This window comes from Pezoporus wallicus, unplaced genomic scaffold, assembly GCF_028554395.1.
Source record: "Pezoporus wallicus isolate ANWC-B61680 ecotype Strahan unplaced genomic scaffold, APGP_CSIRO_Pwel_v1 contig_2025, whole genome shotgun sequence".
In the NCBI taxonomy this organism is placed as follows: Eukaryota; Metazoa; Chordata; class Aves; order Psittaciformes; family Psittacidae; genus Pezoporus; species Pezoporus wallicus.
The window spans coordinates 4,668,968-4,688,896 of NW_026640253.1; the positions used below are offsets into that span (position 1 = coordinate 4,668,968).

Sequence of the window (19,929 nt, forward strand, 5' to 3'; positions counted from 1 at the left end):
CAAATTTAAACAAGTCACACATCTTTACCAAATCAGTAAGCCCTATTTATGCTATGACCTGAATTAACCAACTTTTACTATGCTGAGCCAATCTTAAGAAGGTAAGAGTAAGAGCTCAGGCACAGAGAGTACAATTTTACTGTTATGAGATGCAGGGGAGGAGAATAGAGTCATTTAGCTTTTGCATTTTTCTCGTACCTTATAATCCACAATAACAAAGATTAAAAATATATTTTCTGATTATCATGCTGGTATCAGGAACTCTTGATAACAACAGGATATTAATTAGCAATACAGGGAAAATCATCCTGCCTTTACTAGGAACATTCAGGCTGCAACTATAGGATGTCTTAATCACAGACTGTACAATTCTAGAGAAATCTATACATTTATGTGTGCTGGGTTCAGCTGTAACAGTTATTTTTCTCCTTCCTCATAGCTGGTGCAGTGCTGGGTTTTCAGCTTTAGTCTGAGAACAGTGCTGATAACACACTGATGCTTATAGTTGTTGCCAAGTAATGCTTACTCTAATCAAGGACTTTTCAAACATTGTGCTATAAATCTGAAGTGCTATAGTACCCACTTTATAGCAGTGAAAGACTATTTCTGATGTATTTATTAATGAAGAAAATAGCAGTTACTGTAATTTTGAAAATTATGCTTCCTTTATGACAAAGTACTATTGGTTTTGGTGGGTCTTTTTAAAGTATTTTTCATAGTACGTGCTTCCCTTTGTCGTAATTCTGGAAGCATTCTGGAAGTAATATAGAAGCCAACAATTGATACATGTAGCTTTTGTGGGTTTTTTTAATTATCCAGCACACACATGCAGTGTGTTGCACTGAATAAAAGGCACCAGGGAAAGGGGTAGGGAACAAACCTAAACATCCAGTATTCATAAAGGACACTCCATAGTCCTCACATAGAACAGAGTTTTAGGGTAAAACGGAAAAGTAGATATGGTCTTTAATATAAGTTAAAAACTTCTAGTTTAAAAAGTCACCATAATTAATATAGAAGGTTTACCTCTCCAGGACTTAGTAGAGTATTTGAAGCATTTTCATAATGTTGACAGAGTTCATTAACACTGACAATTTCTAACGATGTGGAAATTGCCACCACTTTTTACATGTGTCTGTGGCAAACCTGTGAATTTTTATCTCTTACTTTCCAATTCTAAGTCCTGTTTTAACAACCAGCACATGGGTCAGTGTCATACTGTGTTTAAACTTCAGAAAAGAGCTACCTGCCTGAAAAGTCAGAACTACTGGGTTAAAGATACCCCTTACACTGACTGCACGGAAATTGACTGGTAGTGGTGACCCCTTTATGCTGTCACTGCTATTTAAGGCTCTGCTTTGCACCTGGTGAAAACAGTCTTCACACTTGTTTTCTGCAGAGAGCTAGAGTATAGGTACTGGCGCCCTCCTTGGTATGAATGTCTAGGCAGAAGAAAGTCCTGGAATCTCAGCAGAGCTGCTGAGGATTCAGAAGCACTTACTCTCCTCCCCGAGTATTGTTCTGTACCAGCCTAACAGTACTCTAAATTATAAGAAATTACAGAGCTAGATTGTACCAAAGCAAGGATCTAATACAGTCTTTTCTCACACATTATCCGTGGACCAGCATTAACTCCTAGGATATAACACAGCTATAAAACTATGTGACAGTATTATAAAGAATACAACTGTCAGATCAGTTCTATTTATATAATGCATTGTAAGGAAAATTCTGTTTCTGGCCCATTACCACTAAATTAGCAGACAAGACATTTGGAGAAAGCAGCGCTGCTGAGCAGTCAAGTCTACCATTTTAGTTAGGCTATGTGTTTTGCCCTATGCAAATAACAAGGAAACATATTTAAAAAGGTCTACTACAAACAGAAGTTTTCTAAATGACTGTGAAGGGGCCAAGGACAAAAGCTCAAGAGGACAGCTCAAGGACATTTAACTAATTTAATGTTACAGTCAGTAAAACCTGTTACATAGCTGAGACCACTCTCCATCTGTTGTATCTAAATGAGCATTGCCAGAGACACTCTAATCTAGGTCACAGTTGCGCATTACCTTATTGGAGCAGTTGTGTTTTCCAGTTTCCACCATGACTTAGGAGGATTCAAGTATCGGCACCACAGCTCCCAGTCAAACCCCTGTGCTGAGAGGGGATACTCCTCTATTTCAAAATTATCATACTTAATATTATCAAATGATGGAGAAATTACTCTTTTTCTGTTTTCTTTTATCCTAGTAAGCACTGGTTCAGCCCTAAAAAAAGGAAAAAGAATGTTAAGATTACATAATTAGAAGCATAGCACTGATTGTCATCACAGAATACTTTGGCCTGGAAGGGACCTTTAAAGGTCATCTAGTCCAACCCCCCCAAAGAAAGAGCAGCTGTGTATTTCAGAAGCAGCAAAGTCTACAGCTGTTAGCCATTCAGAGCTCCCTCTGCTTTGAGACTGAGGTTCAACAGTGCAGGATCTGCCCCAAAATAACACACTGCAATATTTTAACTAGGATGCCCTATTATTAACCTTAATGTTAGCTGGTGAATGGAAGAAATTATTATCTGCATATCACAGAGCATTTATACCAAATGATGATAACTTCAGGCTCTCAATATTACCAAGGACATCAAGATCACAGTTAATAATAGATCTATCCTAGGGAGAGAAGCTCCTGCCTTTTCACCATCTTTTTTACTCAATGAGCAACAGAGATATTAAATCCAGACTGCACAAGTTAAAATAGATGTTTTAGTTATGTGTTACTTTTGCACAGAGCAGCAACCTTAGTGCCAGAATGACACTTCTTTGTTTACACTGTGGAACATAAAAGAAACATAACATTTTTAATTAAAAAAAGATTAATTTGCCCCCATGGGCAAAGGGCTACATTGTAGGAGGAGGTTTTTAACATGGAGTTTTCCAATATATTTTACATCCATTGTAATTAGACCAGAAGATAACTCACACTATAAAAATGATCTAGATTATGTTATGCAGCTCAAATACACTTTTCACACTTATGTCCATGCTTGTGTCTGAATCTTCATTAAAATGAACAGAATGCTAACTCACCCTCTATGTGCAAGAGAAATGCCAGTTAGTAATCTATGAACAGCGCTTGGAAAAGTGGTCAGAAAAATTCAAGGGGAGACATACCATCCTACATTGAATTCCACATGGGCATCAAAGAGAGCAACTACAGGTGCTGTGGCTACTCTCCATCCACTAACTCGAGATCGAATCAGCCCCTCTTGTTTGCTGTGTCGAACAACCTTGATGAAACCAGGCTTACGGGCATTCACTTCATCAACATACTTCTTTAGCTTCTCCTTGAGTTCTTCTGTGGAAAGGAAAGAATTAGACATCACTAAGCAGTACCAGCAAGACAAGATGTAAAAATGTGTTCTTTCAGCAAAACAGAAGTCTTCACACATGGAATTACTCCCCTTTGATTTAACTACTGAGAATTCTGAAATAGTCAAGTCTAAAAGGAAGCAAACAAAAAGTAGAAGGACCATAAATTATATAGTAATAAAAAATCCCAGGTGTAACTACTTAGCCTACATGATTAACATCCGAATCCTGTGACTGTTTAATATTAACATACCATGAAATAAAGCACTCAATCATAAAGTACCACAGCTTCATAAGTGCATATTATGTTACTGCAGCAACAAACAAGATTACTGTATTTCCAGAAAAATATGCTCAGCTATTGACCATGAACTTTCTTTGCCAATATTTCAAGGAAAAAGTATGAATAAAATTAATTATTTATCCATTTTCCATTTTTCTTTATAAGTTTGACAACTCTTTTTTTTACGTCTTCTAAAAGTTCCATGAATTCCGCTCTTTGTATAGCAGAACAAAGACCAGTAAAGTACTGGAGGAGAATCTTTCCTTATTAAAGTCTGATAACTTTAAAATCAACAGCTATCATATCTCTGGTTTAAAGACCATTGCATGAGAAAATCCAATTTGGAGAGCTGAAATAGGCTGCTCACCAGCAGTATTAACTGAAAACACTGTTCACCACTATTCCGTATTAGCATTGCTATATTATATGAATTCCCTTGGTACTATTAAGTCGCCTTTCTTCCAAATCTCTCCGTAAATCCAAAAATTTCTTTGCTGTGATGCACAGTAACACTCCTGTGGTTACAATGCTAAACTGGATATCATCAAATCTGCATTAAAAGCTCAGTGCTGCCTAGCCCGTTCTGTGAAATCTTCAGCTTCTCCATAATCAATTCCCCATTTCTGTGAAATGGGATCAACACACTTACTTCTTCTTTTCGGTCTATTTAGACTTTAATCTTTAGAGAACAGCAGTTTTCTTTTCCTCTGCATTTTGCCAGTACCTAGTGCCTGGGGGCACTGAGCTGCGGGGCAGCTGCATCAGACAAGGGATGGCACTGGAGCCCAGTGGAGGAAGGAGCAGCACTCAGCAGTAAGCAGTGTGGGAGGGGGTACAACCCCTGTCACACTGCCTGGCCTAGACTGCTTCCCAATAAAACACAGCAGGGTTTTTCTTTTAAATCAAATCAATGAAACTTTGTCTTCTATTGTTTTGCTGGCATTAGCAGTGCAATCTGCTCCTAGCTGCCTGCCAGAGCTGTGTTTTTGCGCTGAACCCATGATAAGCCAACCACTCTGGGAACTGGGCAACTCGAACACATCAGGGCAACACACAGACTGGAATGGTTAATGCAACAGGGAATTAAAAGCAAGCACACTTTATTGGCCACATGAAATTCTCATCCTTGGAAAAGAGGTGATAGGTCCACTCTTAGGCTGACAAAGAGGAACAGAGCTGTTGGTCTTCTAATCTAAAGATTGTTAGAACCTGTTTGACCTTAGTGGACCTACTTCCTTGAAGATACGAAGGAAAGGACAAGATGGTCAGTACAGAGATTCCTTAAATTCACCCCTCTATACAGACCATCAGGCATGATGCTCTTGCAGCTGATTCCACTAGCACTGCAGGACTGTGCATGTATGCCACATACCTTTGAGTAAATGAAGTCTCAGCACAGAAAAGAGAATACCAAAGTGCTGATACTTACAGTTTTTCATAAAGAACAAGAGTTTCAAAGAAATAATCTGATGACCATGCCCATCACAGTACTTAAACTGCAGCTATACTTTAGGAATGGACTCAATATATTCCTAGAATTTTCTACAATATCTATTCAAATTGTTTATCTATGATTGTATCACCTTGAATAAACAACATGACGCACTTACACACAGCACAGAGCACTATTCTACTTTGTATTAGATTTGCTGTGTATTGATCAATATACTTTTTGTTTCTTCTATGAAGTGAAAAAAAAATCATACTCAGGTTTTCTATGATGCTTGTGCAAAGCCCATGTTCTTATTGTTCATCCCCTAACACAGAGATTTGTAGCAAGCACGAAACTATCAACCAAACTACTAGCTAACAGCACTATAGACGTGAAAGAATTTATGTTACTGAAATTGTGCCCACCCTAAAAATAGTGCAAAACAGCTCTCTATTCCCAAAATTGAACACTGTGGAAGGTGACTATCAGAACATGAAGATCAAAGCTTTGTTCTCGGTTAAGTGGCTGTTCATTAGCTTTGCAACAGCAGAAAGCTTTATTTGCCACAACAATGCAGCATCACCACTGAGTACAAAATACATAAAAGGAAAGCAGGCTCTAATCAAGGACTTAAAAATCAGTACCCTTGATAGAGTCATTGTTCCCTCAGTCATCTTAATTTTTAGCAAGCAGGCTATTCTTACTAGTGTCATATAATTTTCCTAATGTGGACTGACTTTATAAGCCTGAGTAAACACAAAATCTTTTTCACAGCTAGGTGGAAATAGGTGGAAATGAAATGGAACCCAAATCTTGGCTTGCCACCAGCATGACTTCAGATGCACATTATAGCTCTGACATTTACTAGGCAGTACACACTTCTAATTTTCTGGTTACGCTGCAGCTTTCTGCAAATACTGTGAATGGCCTGAGAGTCTCAAGGGAACCTTGGAGGCTTACCCATGGTCCGTCAGTATGGAGGGATCCATTGCTGGGCTTCAGTATCAGCCTCAGGAGGCAGAGGAATGTGCTGCATTTTAACTAAACCTCAATACTGGCCCGCAAGCAGTGACAACTAAGTATTTTGCAGACAGGCATTTTCTGGCCTTTCTTACTTAAAACAGATTAGCCTTGTTTTGCACAGGCAGAGTGCTGAGCAGAGTGTTCTGCACACCCTTTGTCTTACAAAACCTATTGGGCAGACTCTCCCAGAAGAAAAGTCTACTAAAAAAGACACCATTTTCAGTGAGCCACAGGATACAGCAGACATGTAAATGAAGCTAAAAAAGTCATTATTTGGGGAAGAATATTAAAGATGCCCTAAGCAGGACAGCTTAAGTTAGTTTTTTCCACGTATTCTGTATTTTCCTGAGTTTTGCATGAGAAATCTGAGTTCAATTGCCTTTGACAGTTTCAGAGCATCCTGCCCAGCTGGACTGAATGATGGGATTCTCCCCCTAGAACTGATCATACAGTTTGTGACGGCACTGATGGTCTTCAGCAATGTATTTTTAACCCATACTCTGTTTTTTCCCACTTCAGATATGTTGCCTTGAATAATAAACAGTCTTTTTCATTAGTTATTGTGCTTCGCTGCTTTATGCCACCATAGGGAGAAGAAAGGGAATGAGCAAATGTGTCATCTTCAATACACTGTTGATTCAATTTCTAATTATGGAAACAAACAGGCTTATAAAGATAGATGTGTTTGCCTTTCAGTGCAGAAGCTCTCAAATAAGGACTCAATTTGACTGAGCTGAATGAGTGCCTGCAATTGCAGAGAAAGAGCAGCCATATAAGGAACAGGAACATGGTGATCTGGCGCTTGTCTATGTTGCACTCCACCACCTGTCTCTATATGGTACAGGTGTCTGGAAAGCACAACACAACTCTCCTCAGAAATGTAGAAAGCATAATTAATGTGCCCTAATTATGTTTAATATTAACATAATTAAGTTATAATATTTCTAAGAGATTGTTTTTAAACAACCTTACAAATATTTTGTCAAATTTCCCTATTCATCATGACAAAGCAGTCCTAAATAATTCATGCAACTCTGTGGTCTTAGGAAGTGGCAGAAGCAGGGCAGGATGAAAGCAGGGGGCATAAGGATTCAGAAGGTAACAGCCATCCCACAGCTACAGAGATCATATGTGAAGGGATCATTCAGGTCATAAGAATCCCTTCACAAGCCATCTCCCTTTCAGGATATGGTCTGAGAGAACGGCAACTTGACATTGGCCCTGGCAACTGTTCTCCTTACAGTGCTGCAGCTTGCTTGGCTTGTGTGTGCCAGTCCTATCTCAGAGGGGCAATCTGGACCACAGTACTGCCTCTTCTTTGAAGGGGTTGCAGCAAGCCAGATAATAAGCGAAAGATTTCTCTCATATGCCCCAGGGAGTTTCTCAGAGGGAAACCCACCTACACACCATGCTCTTCATCTTGTCACATCCAAGTGGCCTACACTTTGTATGCCTCTACCCTCCCTAAACTGGGAAGTTACCAGGCTAGTTGCTCAACGATATAAGGTGCCTTAGCCCCTTACTCCAGTGTCCTACAGCAGCTGTGAATCTGCCCCCAGACTTCAAATTTTAAAGTTATTGATACAAACAGCGTTGTCATAAATAATAAATTACTGCCTTCCGTTCATAGAGACATAGCCTAAAGAACAGTCAATTAAGCCTCACTTTCAATAACTTTCATGCATTAATGTACTCCCATTCTCTGTGCTTAAATGAGTCCTCACATCTCTCAGAACAATTGTACTTGTGAAGTCCGACACTTATGCTTTGCTGAGACAGATGCATTTTACCGACTTCTAAACACTCTTCTTAGCTTTAATTTTACCAATGGAGCTAAAGTGAAAACTAACTAACTAACTACACTTGTAACTATGCATTTTCTAAAGTCTAAAAATCCCTGCTGAATCTGGTGCAGTAGAATGCACACTGGATGTTATTGCTATCTCTGCAAGCCTTGTGCTTTTACCTTTAGGGAAATATCTATTTCCACGTCAAAGGCCAGGAATTACCACGTCCCTCTTTAACCTTAACACTTTGCACAAATATGTCTTTTTTCACTGTGAAGGGAAAGGAATTATTCTTCAATACAGAATGGGGTTTAATGTAACAGTCGTCCTCCCTGTGCCAAAAATTGTGGACTGACACATTATATGAAAGGGGCAAAATCATGCCAATTCATTTCTTCTATGCTCTAGCTTTGTGTGCTCATTGAGCTGCCTAGAAGGCACACTGGTCCCCAGCTAAAGAACCATGCTGGATATTTTCTGGGAACACAAAGGACACTTTTACAGGCAAATCATTACAGCAGCTGCAGAAACACAGCAGAGCTACTGCCCACTTTGAGTTCAAGAGTCCACTGGTCAGTTTGCTCCTGGCAAGGATCCCAGGGCCTTCCCAAACACCCTGTGCAGTAGGTCAGAATGGGATCCACTGCTTTGCACCAAGGCAGAAAGACAACTGGCCAAGCACAAAAAGCCAGTACATCATGAGAGCTACTGCCATATCAGGAGCATCTTATCAGTTACATCTTCCTTCTGCATGAAAGGCAAGTAAGCTGGAAAAAAAGACAGAATTCACACAAACCAATTAAACCAAGGCTTTTCCATTTTCTTTATCTGATTATTTGTGGCCCAAAGTCTTGGGAACAGGAAGAGCTGCTTTTCCACCCTTCCAATAACAATTTCATAGTCTTCAGAAAACAAAATGTATTAACATAGCTAACTTTCTTTCTGGTAAATAATAAAGCCTGTTATACCAGGTTTGCTGAAAAAAAAATAAACAAAACCCAAGCCCCTACTCCCCCTCAGACACTCTGTAGGCATGCAACCTGAGTTCATGTAATGACTTGAATTCATGGCAGCAGCTAGGCATATAAGGAGAACTGTTTGCAGCACTTTATCTAATAGGCTTGTACACTGGATTGTCACTTATTTCATATGCAGCTCAGAGCTTCATAATTTTTATTTTCCATTCCTTTGGCCCCTTATCTTCCATGCTCAAGTGATCACCTCTCGTCTCTGTAGCAGAAGCAGATAATTCCAAATGGAAAATATTTATAACCAGATAGAGGCATGTAATTTGTAATGCACATGTGTATACAGAATGTCTGCAACAGAGGGCAACAATGTACGAACAGATAAGGAGGGCCTGCTGTGCACACGTATTTAATAACCTCAAGTTATCTGGTAATAGCTAAACCACCCAAGGGAAATTACCAATGCAATGCAAGGAATTGACTTGGACAGACCTCAAAAACAAAAAAGCAGCATAGTCCTTTTCCTTCATTACTATACCTAACTTGTATTGTTGATAGAGATGCATAATCTAATCTCAGAAGTTCAGGCTATCCACATGTAAAGCCAGACATCGTAATGAACTTTCACATGATAATGAACAGTCACATCCCTGGCATACAAAAATCCAAAGTGCTGTCAGACCTCCCAAGGTCTATTAAGATAAATGAGGCCTATAACAATTCATTCCAGTTCACACCTTTTGCTACAAGCCAAAGATTTTTTTAGTCTAGCACATGAACAGCACCCCTCTCCCACAGTAAAGCAGGAGAAAAACATACACTTCCCCTCTCAGTCCCTACACACAAACACACACTCTTTCAATTGCCCAGGAGCATCTAGTACAAAGGAGTGGGGAGCACACATTGATCTCAAAGGGCTTGACGGGAGCTGCTTTGATCTGTTCTCAGGTCCTCTCATAAACATCATGTCTATGTATGGAAAGAGCTCAGGTGGACACTTCAGTGAATCCTCTTGTTGGTTGTAAGGTCCTGGGAACTGCCAGCATGAGAACCATGTACCAACAAACAAGGTACTTCAAAATAGTAATCAGTAAGTTAGCATACCTCCCAGCACAAAATAGTCTTTGCAGAAGAGACCCATGCCAGCAACTATTCCTTGAGCAATCAGATAGGCAAGTACGCTAGTTGGGTTCATTTTGTTTTCTTTCTAAATGACACACAGTTCTAATCCCAGCCATGAAAGTGGGATACCACCCTTCCATCATTAAGTAGAAATACTGCTGCATCTCAAAAAATCCCAATAGTATGGGAAGAACAATAAAAATCATCTTTTGGAAACTGTGACGGCTGAACACCATGTTATAGAGGAGGGGGATATTGAAGAAAGAAATATTACCTCTGTTATTTTTGTTAGAACTATTCCTTTGTAGTAATGTCTTTATAATAAGGGCTGTAAAGCCCTTTTATTTTTCTTTTATTATTTATTGAGTGCTGTTCAAAGACAGTACTCATTTCTGTCCTAAGGTGCATCTTGTCATAAGTATTCCTGAGCCCCCATTCTAGCAGCAGAATGTCTCACAACACTTTGCAAGACAGGGAGACAAACTGAGATGCCACATGAATCTGCAAGGTCAGACTGAAAGCTGCAGAAGGTGGGGGAACAGAACCTGGGTTTCCCAAATGCCAGGGCACCACACTAACACTGTGTCCTGGGTTCAGCAGTAGCAGTCATTTTTCTCCTTCTTAGTAGCTGGTGCAGTGCTGTGTTTTTGACTTTCAGCCTGGGAACAGCGCTGATAATACCGATGTTTTTAGTTGTTGCTCAGTAATGTTTACTCTGACCAAGGACTTTGTGAGTCACATGCTCTGCCAGGGAGGAGGGAAGGCTGGGAGGAAACAGAGACAGGACACCTGACCCAAACTGACCAAAGAGGTATTCCATACCACAGCACATGATGCCCACTATGTAGAACTGGGGGCAGTTACCAAGAAGGGCTAGATCACTGCTTGGTCGGGCTGGGTATCGGTCGGCGGGCAGTGAGCAGTTTTATTCTCTTCCCTTGTTACTTCCCTTCTCATTATTATCATTGGTGGTAGCAGCAGTGGTTTGTGTTATACCTTAGTTACTGGACTGTCCTTATCTCAACCCGTGGGAGTTGCATTCTTTCGATTCTCCTCCCGGGGGGGCGGGGGGGGGAAAGGGGAGGAGAGAGCGAGCAGCTGCGTGGTTCTGAGTTACCAGCTGGGCTTAAACCATGACACACTGCATGATCTCCCTGGGGCTGTGGTTCTGCAGTTGCAGCCATGGCCCGTATGGAGCCCACAGAACTCAGAGCAGATGCAAGAACTCATCCACATCACTGAGTGACTAAGAGGCAGCTGATAGCCATAGATCTATGTTTATGTCAACAGGTTCATTGAGAGAAAGGAATTTAACATGGCCTTTCCATTCCCCTAACAATGGGAGAGACTCACATGCTTACCTCTGAGAACAGAGTAGAGATTACTAAAGCTAAGTGTTAACATCATAAGAGGGGAAAAAAAAAAAATCTTCTCCCAGGTGAACACTCCTTCCAGCTGTTTAATGAATTTAAGTGGATGCAGCAAGACAGGACTAAAAAAAAAAAGCATAAAATTTCTTTTCTTAGCTTATAAAATTTCCAAATTAGAAAGTTCACAATTGACAATAAAAGCCAGCTGTGTGTATGTGCTTATACTAGCAAACATTAAAACAGAAGCTGAAAGTAGAACAGGGACTTTCCAAGCACTTCCAATAGTTACCAACTGCCATAAAAACAACAATGCAAGGGGACAGAGGCTGCTATGTATCCATCTCTTCATGGCAATACCTAGAACCCTTTCAGCAGAAAGGTGTTTAAATCTTCTGAATATCTTTAAACACAGCTTTGTAACTATATATTCCTAACCGTTCCACTCGACTTTCTGCTTGTTGGATGCTTGAATTAATCTCAGCAGGAGCACTATTCCACTCCAGTTTACTGTGTATGACTGCTTCCCATTCAGGGACTGTTACTGGTTATATTACGGCTACAATAATGTGACCAAAGCAGTGGTTAAACCTGGTCTGGAAAAAGCACTATCACTGAAATCAGATATTGATATCACATCTAATGCTAGAATGACTTCTGATGTTCATCTGGATACAATAGTTTTAGAATGGAGCCACAAAGCAAGAAGTACACAAGCACCAAGGTCATGCATTAGAGCTGATACAGTGTTATACTGTCAAATTGACCACTGCCAAAATTCTGAGTTCATAATCTCATTTCTTGGTGCTCCTCAGTTAATCTGTAAAATGACCTTTAAATGATATAAAGAAGCGCCTGAGAAATGAATTCTAGTCCCAGCTGGATAGCAGCTGTTCCCAGTAATCCAACTGGCTTATTTTTTAGTATAGAGTATTTGATTCTAGTCTATTTCTTGTATGTGCATGGAACAGATAAAGAAACTAAATGCCTGAACAGAGCTAGAGAAGGCTCTATGAATCTAGAAAAATATGATCTAAAGAGCACATTAGAAATATTCTTTATTTCTCCACCCATAAGATGCAGCAAGCCACTTGCATACTGTTAACTTGATAAATAATCATGACTAGAAGAAACAGCATGGCAGTTCATGTGATGGTAACAGATTCATAAGGAAAAGGAAACTGCCAATTAAAACACAATAGTCCAAGTGTAACTACTTTATTTCTGGAGTGGAATCAGAGGATACCAGTCATGTAAGTTACATTAAAAACGGAACATGCAAATATGCAGTTAGAAATGTATGGAAGAGAGCTGCTTATATTCCTCTCTGAATCAAACCTTTCTCTAGCAGCAAGAAGTTGAGAACAGGGCTATAAAAGGAAGAGGAAAGAGAAAGTAATCACAGAATACTTCTGGTTGGAAGGGACCTCAGCAATCCAACCCTTGACTCAAAGTAGGTCAAATTAAACAGTATTAAGTAACATTCACTATTCAAGAATGCCATACAACATTAAATGACAAAGTTTGCTTTTAATAAATAGGATTTAGCCTTGTGTGCTATATACTGGTTTTTATGAGATCTTACTTTATGTCAGAAATTATAACCCAACCTTATAGTCATTGCACAGAATTACTTACTTGGGAGCAAAACAGTAGCTAGCATGCACCAAACCTGATGATACTGTGAGATTATCCTCAAGGATGAAAAAACAAACCACCTTCTGCAGGCATTTTTTTTAACCTTGTCCAAAGGTAGAATTACCAGCTGTTGCTTTGAATGAATGACTCTTACTCTATCAAACAACTCTTACACATCAGATGCAAAATGTCCTGTTCGTATCTCAAGTCAGAAGGATTGATTTCTTGACTACCTGTGATCAGGTTAGTTGACCTGCTCTTATTTTCTCCTTTCAAAGGTGAACTGCCACTTGTGGAAGAATGCAATTCACCACAGCACTAGCAATGCAGCACCCAGCATACCAAGGAGAAACACAGCCTGCCTGGACAGGAGGGCTCTTTTGACAGATGGCTTTAATTCACAAAAAGGACTTGGTTTTGAATGCAGCTCTGCTGCTGTAACAGAAGATGTTTCTATCAACAGTTGGAAGGAAAAAAAAACAACATGGCAAGTTATACTAGTATGAGCAAATTTTGTTCATTGTTCTAATGGCTACTACATTGCTGGCAATGCAAAAAAAAAATAGGTTGGATAATACCAATTGCAAGTAAAAATTTTACAGGGTGAAATACTTGTCTCACTGAAATCAGTGAGAACTTTTCAGGAAAAACTCTAACATGCCAGGCCTTGGATGCAACATTCACGCATGACATCACAGCAAGTGCAGATCAGAATTAGCCCTTGGAAAAAACAGATGTCATATGCCCTCATATCATATGGTCTTCAAAAATTCTGCCAAACGTCTATCAGAGACTGCTAATAGGGAATAAAAGGAGCCTATACCATCACTTACCAAGCAAGCAAAGAGTTTTCAGTGTGCACTTCCACTAGAGTCTTAGGAGTAATGTCGCCTCACAGACCACTGCCAAGTTCATCTGGGACAATCTGGTAGGTATCTACTGTTGTATTTAAGTTATGGATTTTAATTCACATCATCTGAATAACTTGGAGGGTGCAACTTCTTTTTTAAACTTCATAAAAATATGGACAAAATCCAAATAGTTCTTACTCTTGCAAAGCACCAGTTCAAACCAAAAGTGATTTGGTTTGAATACTGCAAGAGCTGCAGAGAGCTGCAGGATTTTTTTCTCTCTAAAGACAGAAACATTTTCTTTAGTTTTTTTAAGAATCTCTACGTTTTGCCTATGGTGTGACCACCCTGAGAATGCCTGATCTTGTCCAATCTCAAAAGCTAAGCAGGGTCTGGCTCGGGTCTTGTCTAAGGTTATATGACTATATAAGAATACTACCAAGAGATCTTCTCTGAGGCTAGACAGTCATGAATGGCAGGGTGTGTGGAATAGTATTGGCAAGTATCTGTGCAAGTGGGTCCCTCCAGTGCTTTGGAAGCATCTGAGATGGAAGACAGCCGTATGGAGTCCTCGATGACAAGTTGCAGAAACTGCTGAAGGAGAGGGTGAATCGAGTCAGTTTGCCGAGGTGAAAGCCATCCAGCTGGCCCTGGACATTGCTGAACGAGAAAAGTGGCCAGTACTTTATCTCTATACTGACTCATGGATGGTGGAAAATGCCCTGTGGGGGTGGGTGAAGCAATGGAAGCAGAGCAACTGGCAACGCAGAGGTAAACCCATCTGGGCTGCTGCATTGTGGAAAGATATTGCTGCCCGGGTGCAGAACCTGGTGGTGAAGGTACGTCATGTAGATGCTCATGTACTCAGAGTCGGGCCACTGAGGAACACCAGAACAACCAACAAGTGGATAAAGCGGCTCAGATGGACTTAGATTGGCAACATAAGGGTGAATTATTTTTGGCCTGGTGGGCCCATGACACTTCAGGCCATCAGGGCAGAGATGCAACATATAGATGGGCTCGTGATCGAGGGGTGGACTTAACAATGGACACTATTGCCTGGGTTATTCATGAATGTGAAACATGTGCTCTGATTAAGCAAGCCTGCCAATTAAAGCCTCTCTGGTATGGAAGACTTCCCCTCCTCCCTGGCAGAGCATGAGACTGAGAAATCCTTGGTCGGAGTAAGCATTACTTAGCAACAACTAAAAACATCGGTGTTACCAGGGTTGTTCCCAGGCTTTTGACTTTCGTCAAAAAACACAGCACTGCACCAGCTACTAAGGAGAAAAATGACTGCTACTGCTGAATCCAGGACATATATATGCAAATTAAAGCAAGAAATTCTGACTTCCTTCCTTCCAAGCATATTTCATTATTCTTAAGGAGTAAGACAGTGCTGGGATCACTGCTTCCTAAAAATCCCAAACTCCAAGTCTTAAGAGAACATAACACTATACAACTTGTATCTTTAGCTGAACTATATCAGCATATACCAAATTATTCCAAGCCTTTCAACAATTATTATAGAAAATTTCCCTACAGTTGCTGTTCATGCCCTGTCTTTTTGCATCAGAAACAGTAGCAAGGGACAGTAGCAGCAATCCTTATATTTTCTGAAAAAAAGCTGAGGCATGAAAAATAACCCAAGCAGTAACCTGAAACTAAAATTCATACCTTTTTCCATTCACAATACAGGAACAGCTTTGTTTCTAGCATCCTACTGCATTTTCAGAAAGATTTGGTTAAATCCTGCTTAATTTGGAGTATCTCATTTTGAAACTAAAGTATGTTAATGTGGCTATTAGGATGCCTCCCAGCAGGGTGGAAGCCTTGCTTGCACAAAAACAAGCACACAGAAGAACACACACCAGCCTTGCCTTTCCTGCTCCCCAGAAACAACCTGCAGTAGTGTCAGTATTTTTTGACATTTTGAGCAGTGAAAATGTCTTTTCACTGAGATAGGACAGAATTCCACCAACTCCAGCACTTCCTCCTGGAATCATACCCCAGTGAGCAGTGGGAGCTTCAGCTGACGGACTGCTCCAGATTTCTGCTTTACCCCGCAGATCTCTGGAACTACCAGGGAAGAACAGAATCTGCCCCTGACTACGGGAAGTCAGCTGGGCTACCCATTTAAGTTCTCATATTGTCACAGCAAAAGCAGAGCTGTTTGGCACTGCCTGAGAAAACTATGAGGAATTGCAGAGCCCTTCTGCACCTGCTGCCTGGAATTCAACAAATAATAGTCCTCTCTACATTGGCCACGCATCAATACCCAACACTGACCAGCACAGGAGCTCCTGAGATGTTCAGGGTAACAGTCACAGAAAACTGACTGAAATCAGAAGCACAAACTGGGCATTCAAACAACTTTGATCTTGGGAAATCCCACTAAAGAAAATTTCCATAGGTGAAGACAACCCCCAAATTCAACAAAAACTTTTAATAACTTCTAATTAACTATTTATTTCATTGTGTCTTAGGCAAACAAGAGCCCAGAAGAATATTCCTGAATTAGTTTCTTTTACTAGTACTTAGATGTATTACGACAGGTTTGTTCAATATTTGTGTTCTAGTGAAGATTACATTTAGTTTCTTTCTCATTTTTTGTCATTTAATTTTAGCTCTTCAAAATTCACCTGGTAAAGCAATGCTGTAACACATGTGGTTGAAGCAGAGAGACTCCTGGGACCCAGTAGCCACTGCCCACTAACAACTCAGGATGTAGCAAATGTACTGTTCATGAGGAAAATTACACACAAAGGCATTTGTACCCAGGCCCTCCTCTAGCACATTTTTGAGCTGGCTTCTTTTTTTCAATAAAAGCAGTAAATTTAAATGACTTCATGAAGAACTCCCAGAACAATTTTAAATGACATTATTATTTCTTACACATATTATACTTCTGAATCCTGACATTTATATAAAATATCTCTTGGGAATTTTAAGGTCTTTTCCAGGAGATCTTTTTACAAAGGACTGTTAGCATTAAGTACTGCCTGTGTCTCTCTTTGTTAGCTGTGATGTGGTCTGTAGCACTATTAACCTACCAGACTTCATTTATTATAGAGATTCAAAGGCTTAAAACTCTCACCTCCTATCCAATTCTTCCAGTATATTGTTTGACCTTTCATTGCGAATAATAATTTTGCACAGATATAGGGTAATTTTCTTGAACTGGATTTTGATCTGCAACGATTTGCAATTTGATTTGCAATATATCCACATTTTTCAGAATAGTTACTGTTTAACTCCTCAGATTGAAACCTTTTAGTATCTTCAAAAGAATGCTTCTTGCACAGCTGAATTTTGTTATGAAATTCCATGATTAAATTCTCTCCAACTCTGAGCATTAAATTTCTGCCATGTCTGCATATTGCAGCATATTATATTGAAGACCACTTGACAACTTTAGACCAGGTAATGATCTTATTTGCCTATACAGAATTCATCTTAGTTAACCTCAGAGGCTTATTATACAGCTATATTCTTATTATGATGTCACAGGAGGAGATTGCTCCAGAAGGCACTAAAGTCAGAGTTATAATTAATATCCAAGACTTTAAAAACCTGAGCAGAATTTATTCCATAGAAATTTTGGTCATCTCTCCAAAGCTCAAAAAGCCTCAGACATGGGTGTCTCAGAAAGCTGAAGAGCAATAAGCTCCTCAAGGCACATGACTCTTCCATCTTCAAGGGCCTCACATCACCCCATCTTCTAAATCTGCTCTGGTATGAGAAGTTACAAATGTGGAAGTTGTACTTTATGTAGCCTAAACAAACTGCAAGTTAGCATAAAATTTCTGTGATGTTTTGTGAATCAGACTAATAAATGTACATGGACATCACACAGCTGGACGGGTTGATGCATCTTCCCAAGTTCTCAGTCTCTGTCACCAACACTGGAGACCACAATTACAGCCACCGTGCTAAACTAGCAGAAGACAAGACAGATCAAAATAACACGGATATTTTGAACTCTGCCTTCATCCCTCATCGACGGCATCAATCAGCAGGTTACATTTCATGTGACCAAACTAAAGGCGATGCTGCCTTGATGCTCACTTGCCCTACTGGCACTGGCTAGCTATCACTTCAATCTATAAAGCACAAAAAAAAAAAAAGCTATATAATAACATCTCTGCTTACTAAGATTAGGTTATAATTACACCTATTTATCCCCATGCAAATCTTTGCCCATCTTTACACTGTAACTGCCCACTTTCCCTCTGCACAATACTTCCACCAAAGAAGTTTATACACTCCTCAGAAGGGCTATTAGCAAAGCTGTTGTCAAAGTAACTGCAGGGTTTGCTACCAAAGCCGCATTTGCAGCTCAAGTGATGAACCTGGACCACATACTGCAATTCCAATTAGGGAGTTCAAACTGGGAAAACAAGAAACTCCAGTAAATGCCATGAATACGGGAAGACAAAAGGCTCGAAAAGGTAAACAAGAGGTGGTCACAGTTCAAATACCACGAAATGGAGACCAGGCAATGTTCCGGTCTTTCACCACAGATAAATCAGGGTGATTAAAAGAAAACACAGTGAGCTATATTAGGCTTCCTTACATCTTATGAAAACATGGCAGTTATTTTTTTCCTCTGTTAGAGCATTCAGAAGAATAAAAAAAAAACAAAAACAAATAAGCTCCACAGCAAAAGCAAGTAACTTTCTGCAATCTAGGACCACCAACTTGCAAGAAGTTACTCTCAGTCCTTTTGCTAAGCTGCACATGAAATCTTCTGTCAGAGTTCCTTATTTTATTTGCTATGTGAGTGAATCTTGTCTGTAGCTAAAAAGTAAATGCTGTGGGTGTTAACTGGAGTCACTTGTGAAAATGAATTAAAATTGTTGTGCTGCAGTCATGCTTCAGAAAAGGTTTTGTGTATCAAATCCTAATAAAGGTTTACTTGTCTTGTGCATGATTTGTTTAATCATTTCAGGTAGACAAACACAGAACACATCAATCCTACCTCAAGAAAGAGAAGTAGTAGCAATACTTGTCTAAGCAAAGGACTTTCTTTACAGGTAAATCTACAGCCATTAATTAGGAACCTTGGTAAAAGTTATCCCGAGATATATACAACTCTAACACAGGGATGCCAAGACAGGCATTGGGAAAGCATATTCCTGGGGCAGATGGTCATGCAACACCACTTTTAGCAAAGTATTGGTGCATGCCAGAAGCCACAGAAGTAGATTGGCTACAGTTCAGAAATGAGCTGTTTCTACCTTGTGATCTGCCACTTCAAACATAAGTGCAGGTTCAAAATACTCCACTGGATAATGTAAACCTTTGCTCCTCATCTCAAAACAAAATTGTTTTGGGTATCCGTCCATTACTAATCCATGTCACTGCTGCTTCCATATGACCACTCACTAAGTGGTATCCTTTTGCTCTCATCTAGACTATCCTTCCCTAATGATGTGAAAAAGACCCATTATTTGATATATACAAGCATTCACAAATCCCTTTGAAATAAGCATGCATCAAATGTACATAAAATTTGTAAGTTGGATGTAAGTTGGATGAGCAATGTCTGTCTCCTCTTGTCTATATCCACACATAACATTTATACTTACCAAAAAATGACTGTTTTTTTTCCACCTCTTCTACTTTGGTTTTAGAACTCGCTGATTCCTTTGGTTTGATTTACACTGTACTGAACAAAAGCAGCAGCAGTACCAGGACATACCTCTTCAAGATTCTTCACTATACTTTTCACTAAAATGCAGTCATTTCTTTCGTTTCATAAACACTTTGTATGTCACTACTACATGACCAATCACCATTAAAACCTCTCTCTTTGGAAGCCTGAACTATCCACTAGCAGAGTTTTATAAAGCATACATGATTCAGCCAGTAAAGACTCTGTCCTTATAGGACAGGGTACCATGGCATCCAAGGACACAACTATACGGTGCAGGTCACAGCACACAAGGCTGTCTGAGCTAGCAGTAATGGACTGTACCTGCACGTGGAGAGCTGTGCAGATGTACCACCTCTGGGGCTGGGAGCAGCATCACTTATCCACTTGCAAGCCAGCCCACAGTACAGGGTTAGGAGGAGAGTTTCTAGACATTTAATG

General features: G+C 39.9%; 1 protein-coding gene across 2 annotated transcripts in view; it reads right to left on the minus strand.

Annotated features, from left to right (window-relative positions):
- Positions 1–19,929, minus strand: part of GALNT18 (polypeptide N-acetylgalactosaminyltransferase 18) — a 242,084-nt gene that overhangs the window by 82,581 nt on the left and 139,574 nt on the right. For both annotated transcript variants that reach the window (XM_057418169.1, XM_057418168.1), the window contains exons 4-5: positions 3,164–3,347; positions 2,067–2,264 (exon numbers count right to left, since the gene is read on the minus strand). In XM_057418169.1, the coding sequence (XP_057274152.1) occupies positions 2,067–2,264; positions 3,164–3,347 (382 nt within the window). The remainder of the gene's footprint in view (positions 1–2,066; positions 2,265–3,163; positions 3,348–19,929) is intronic.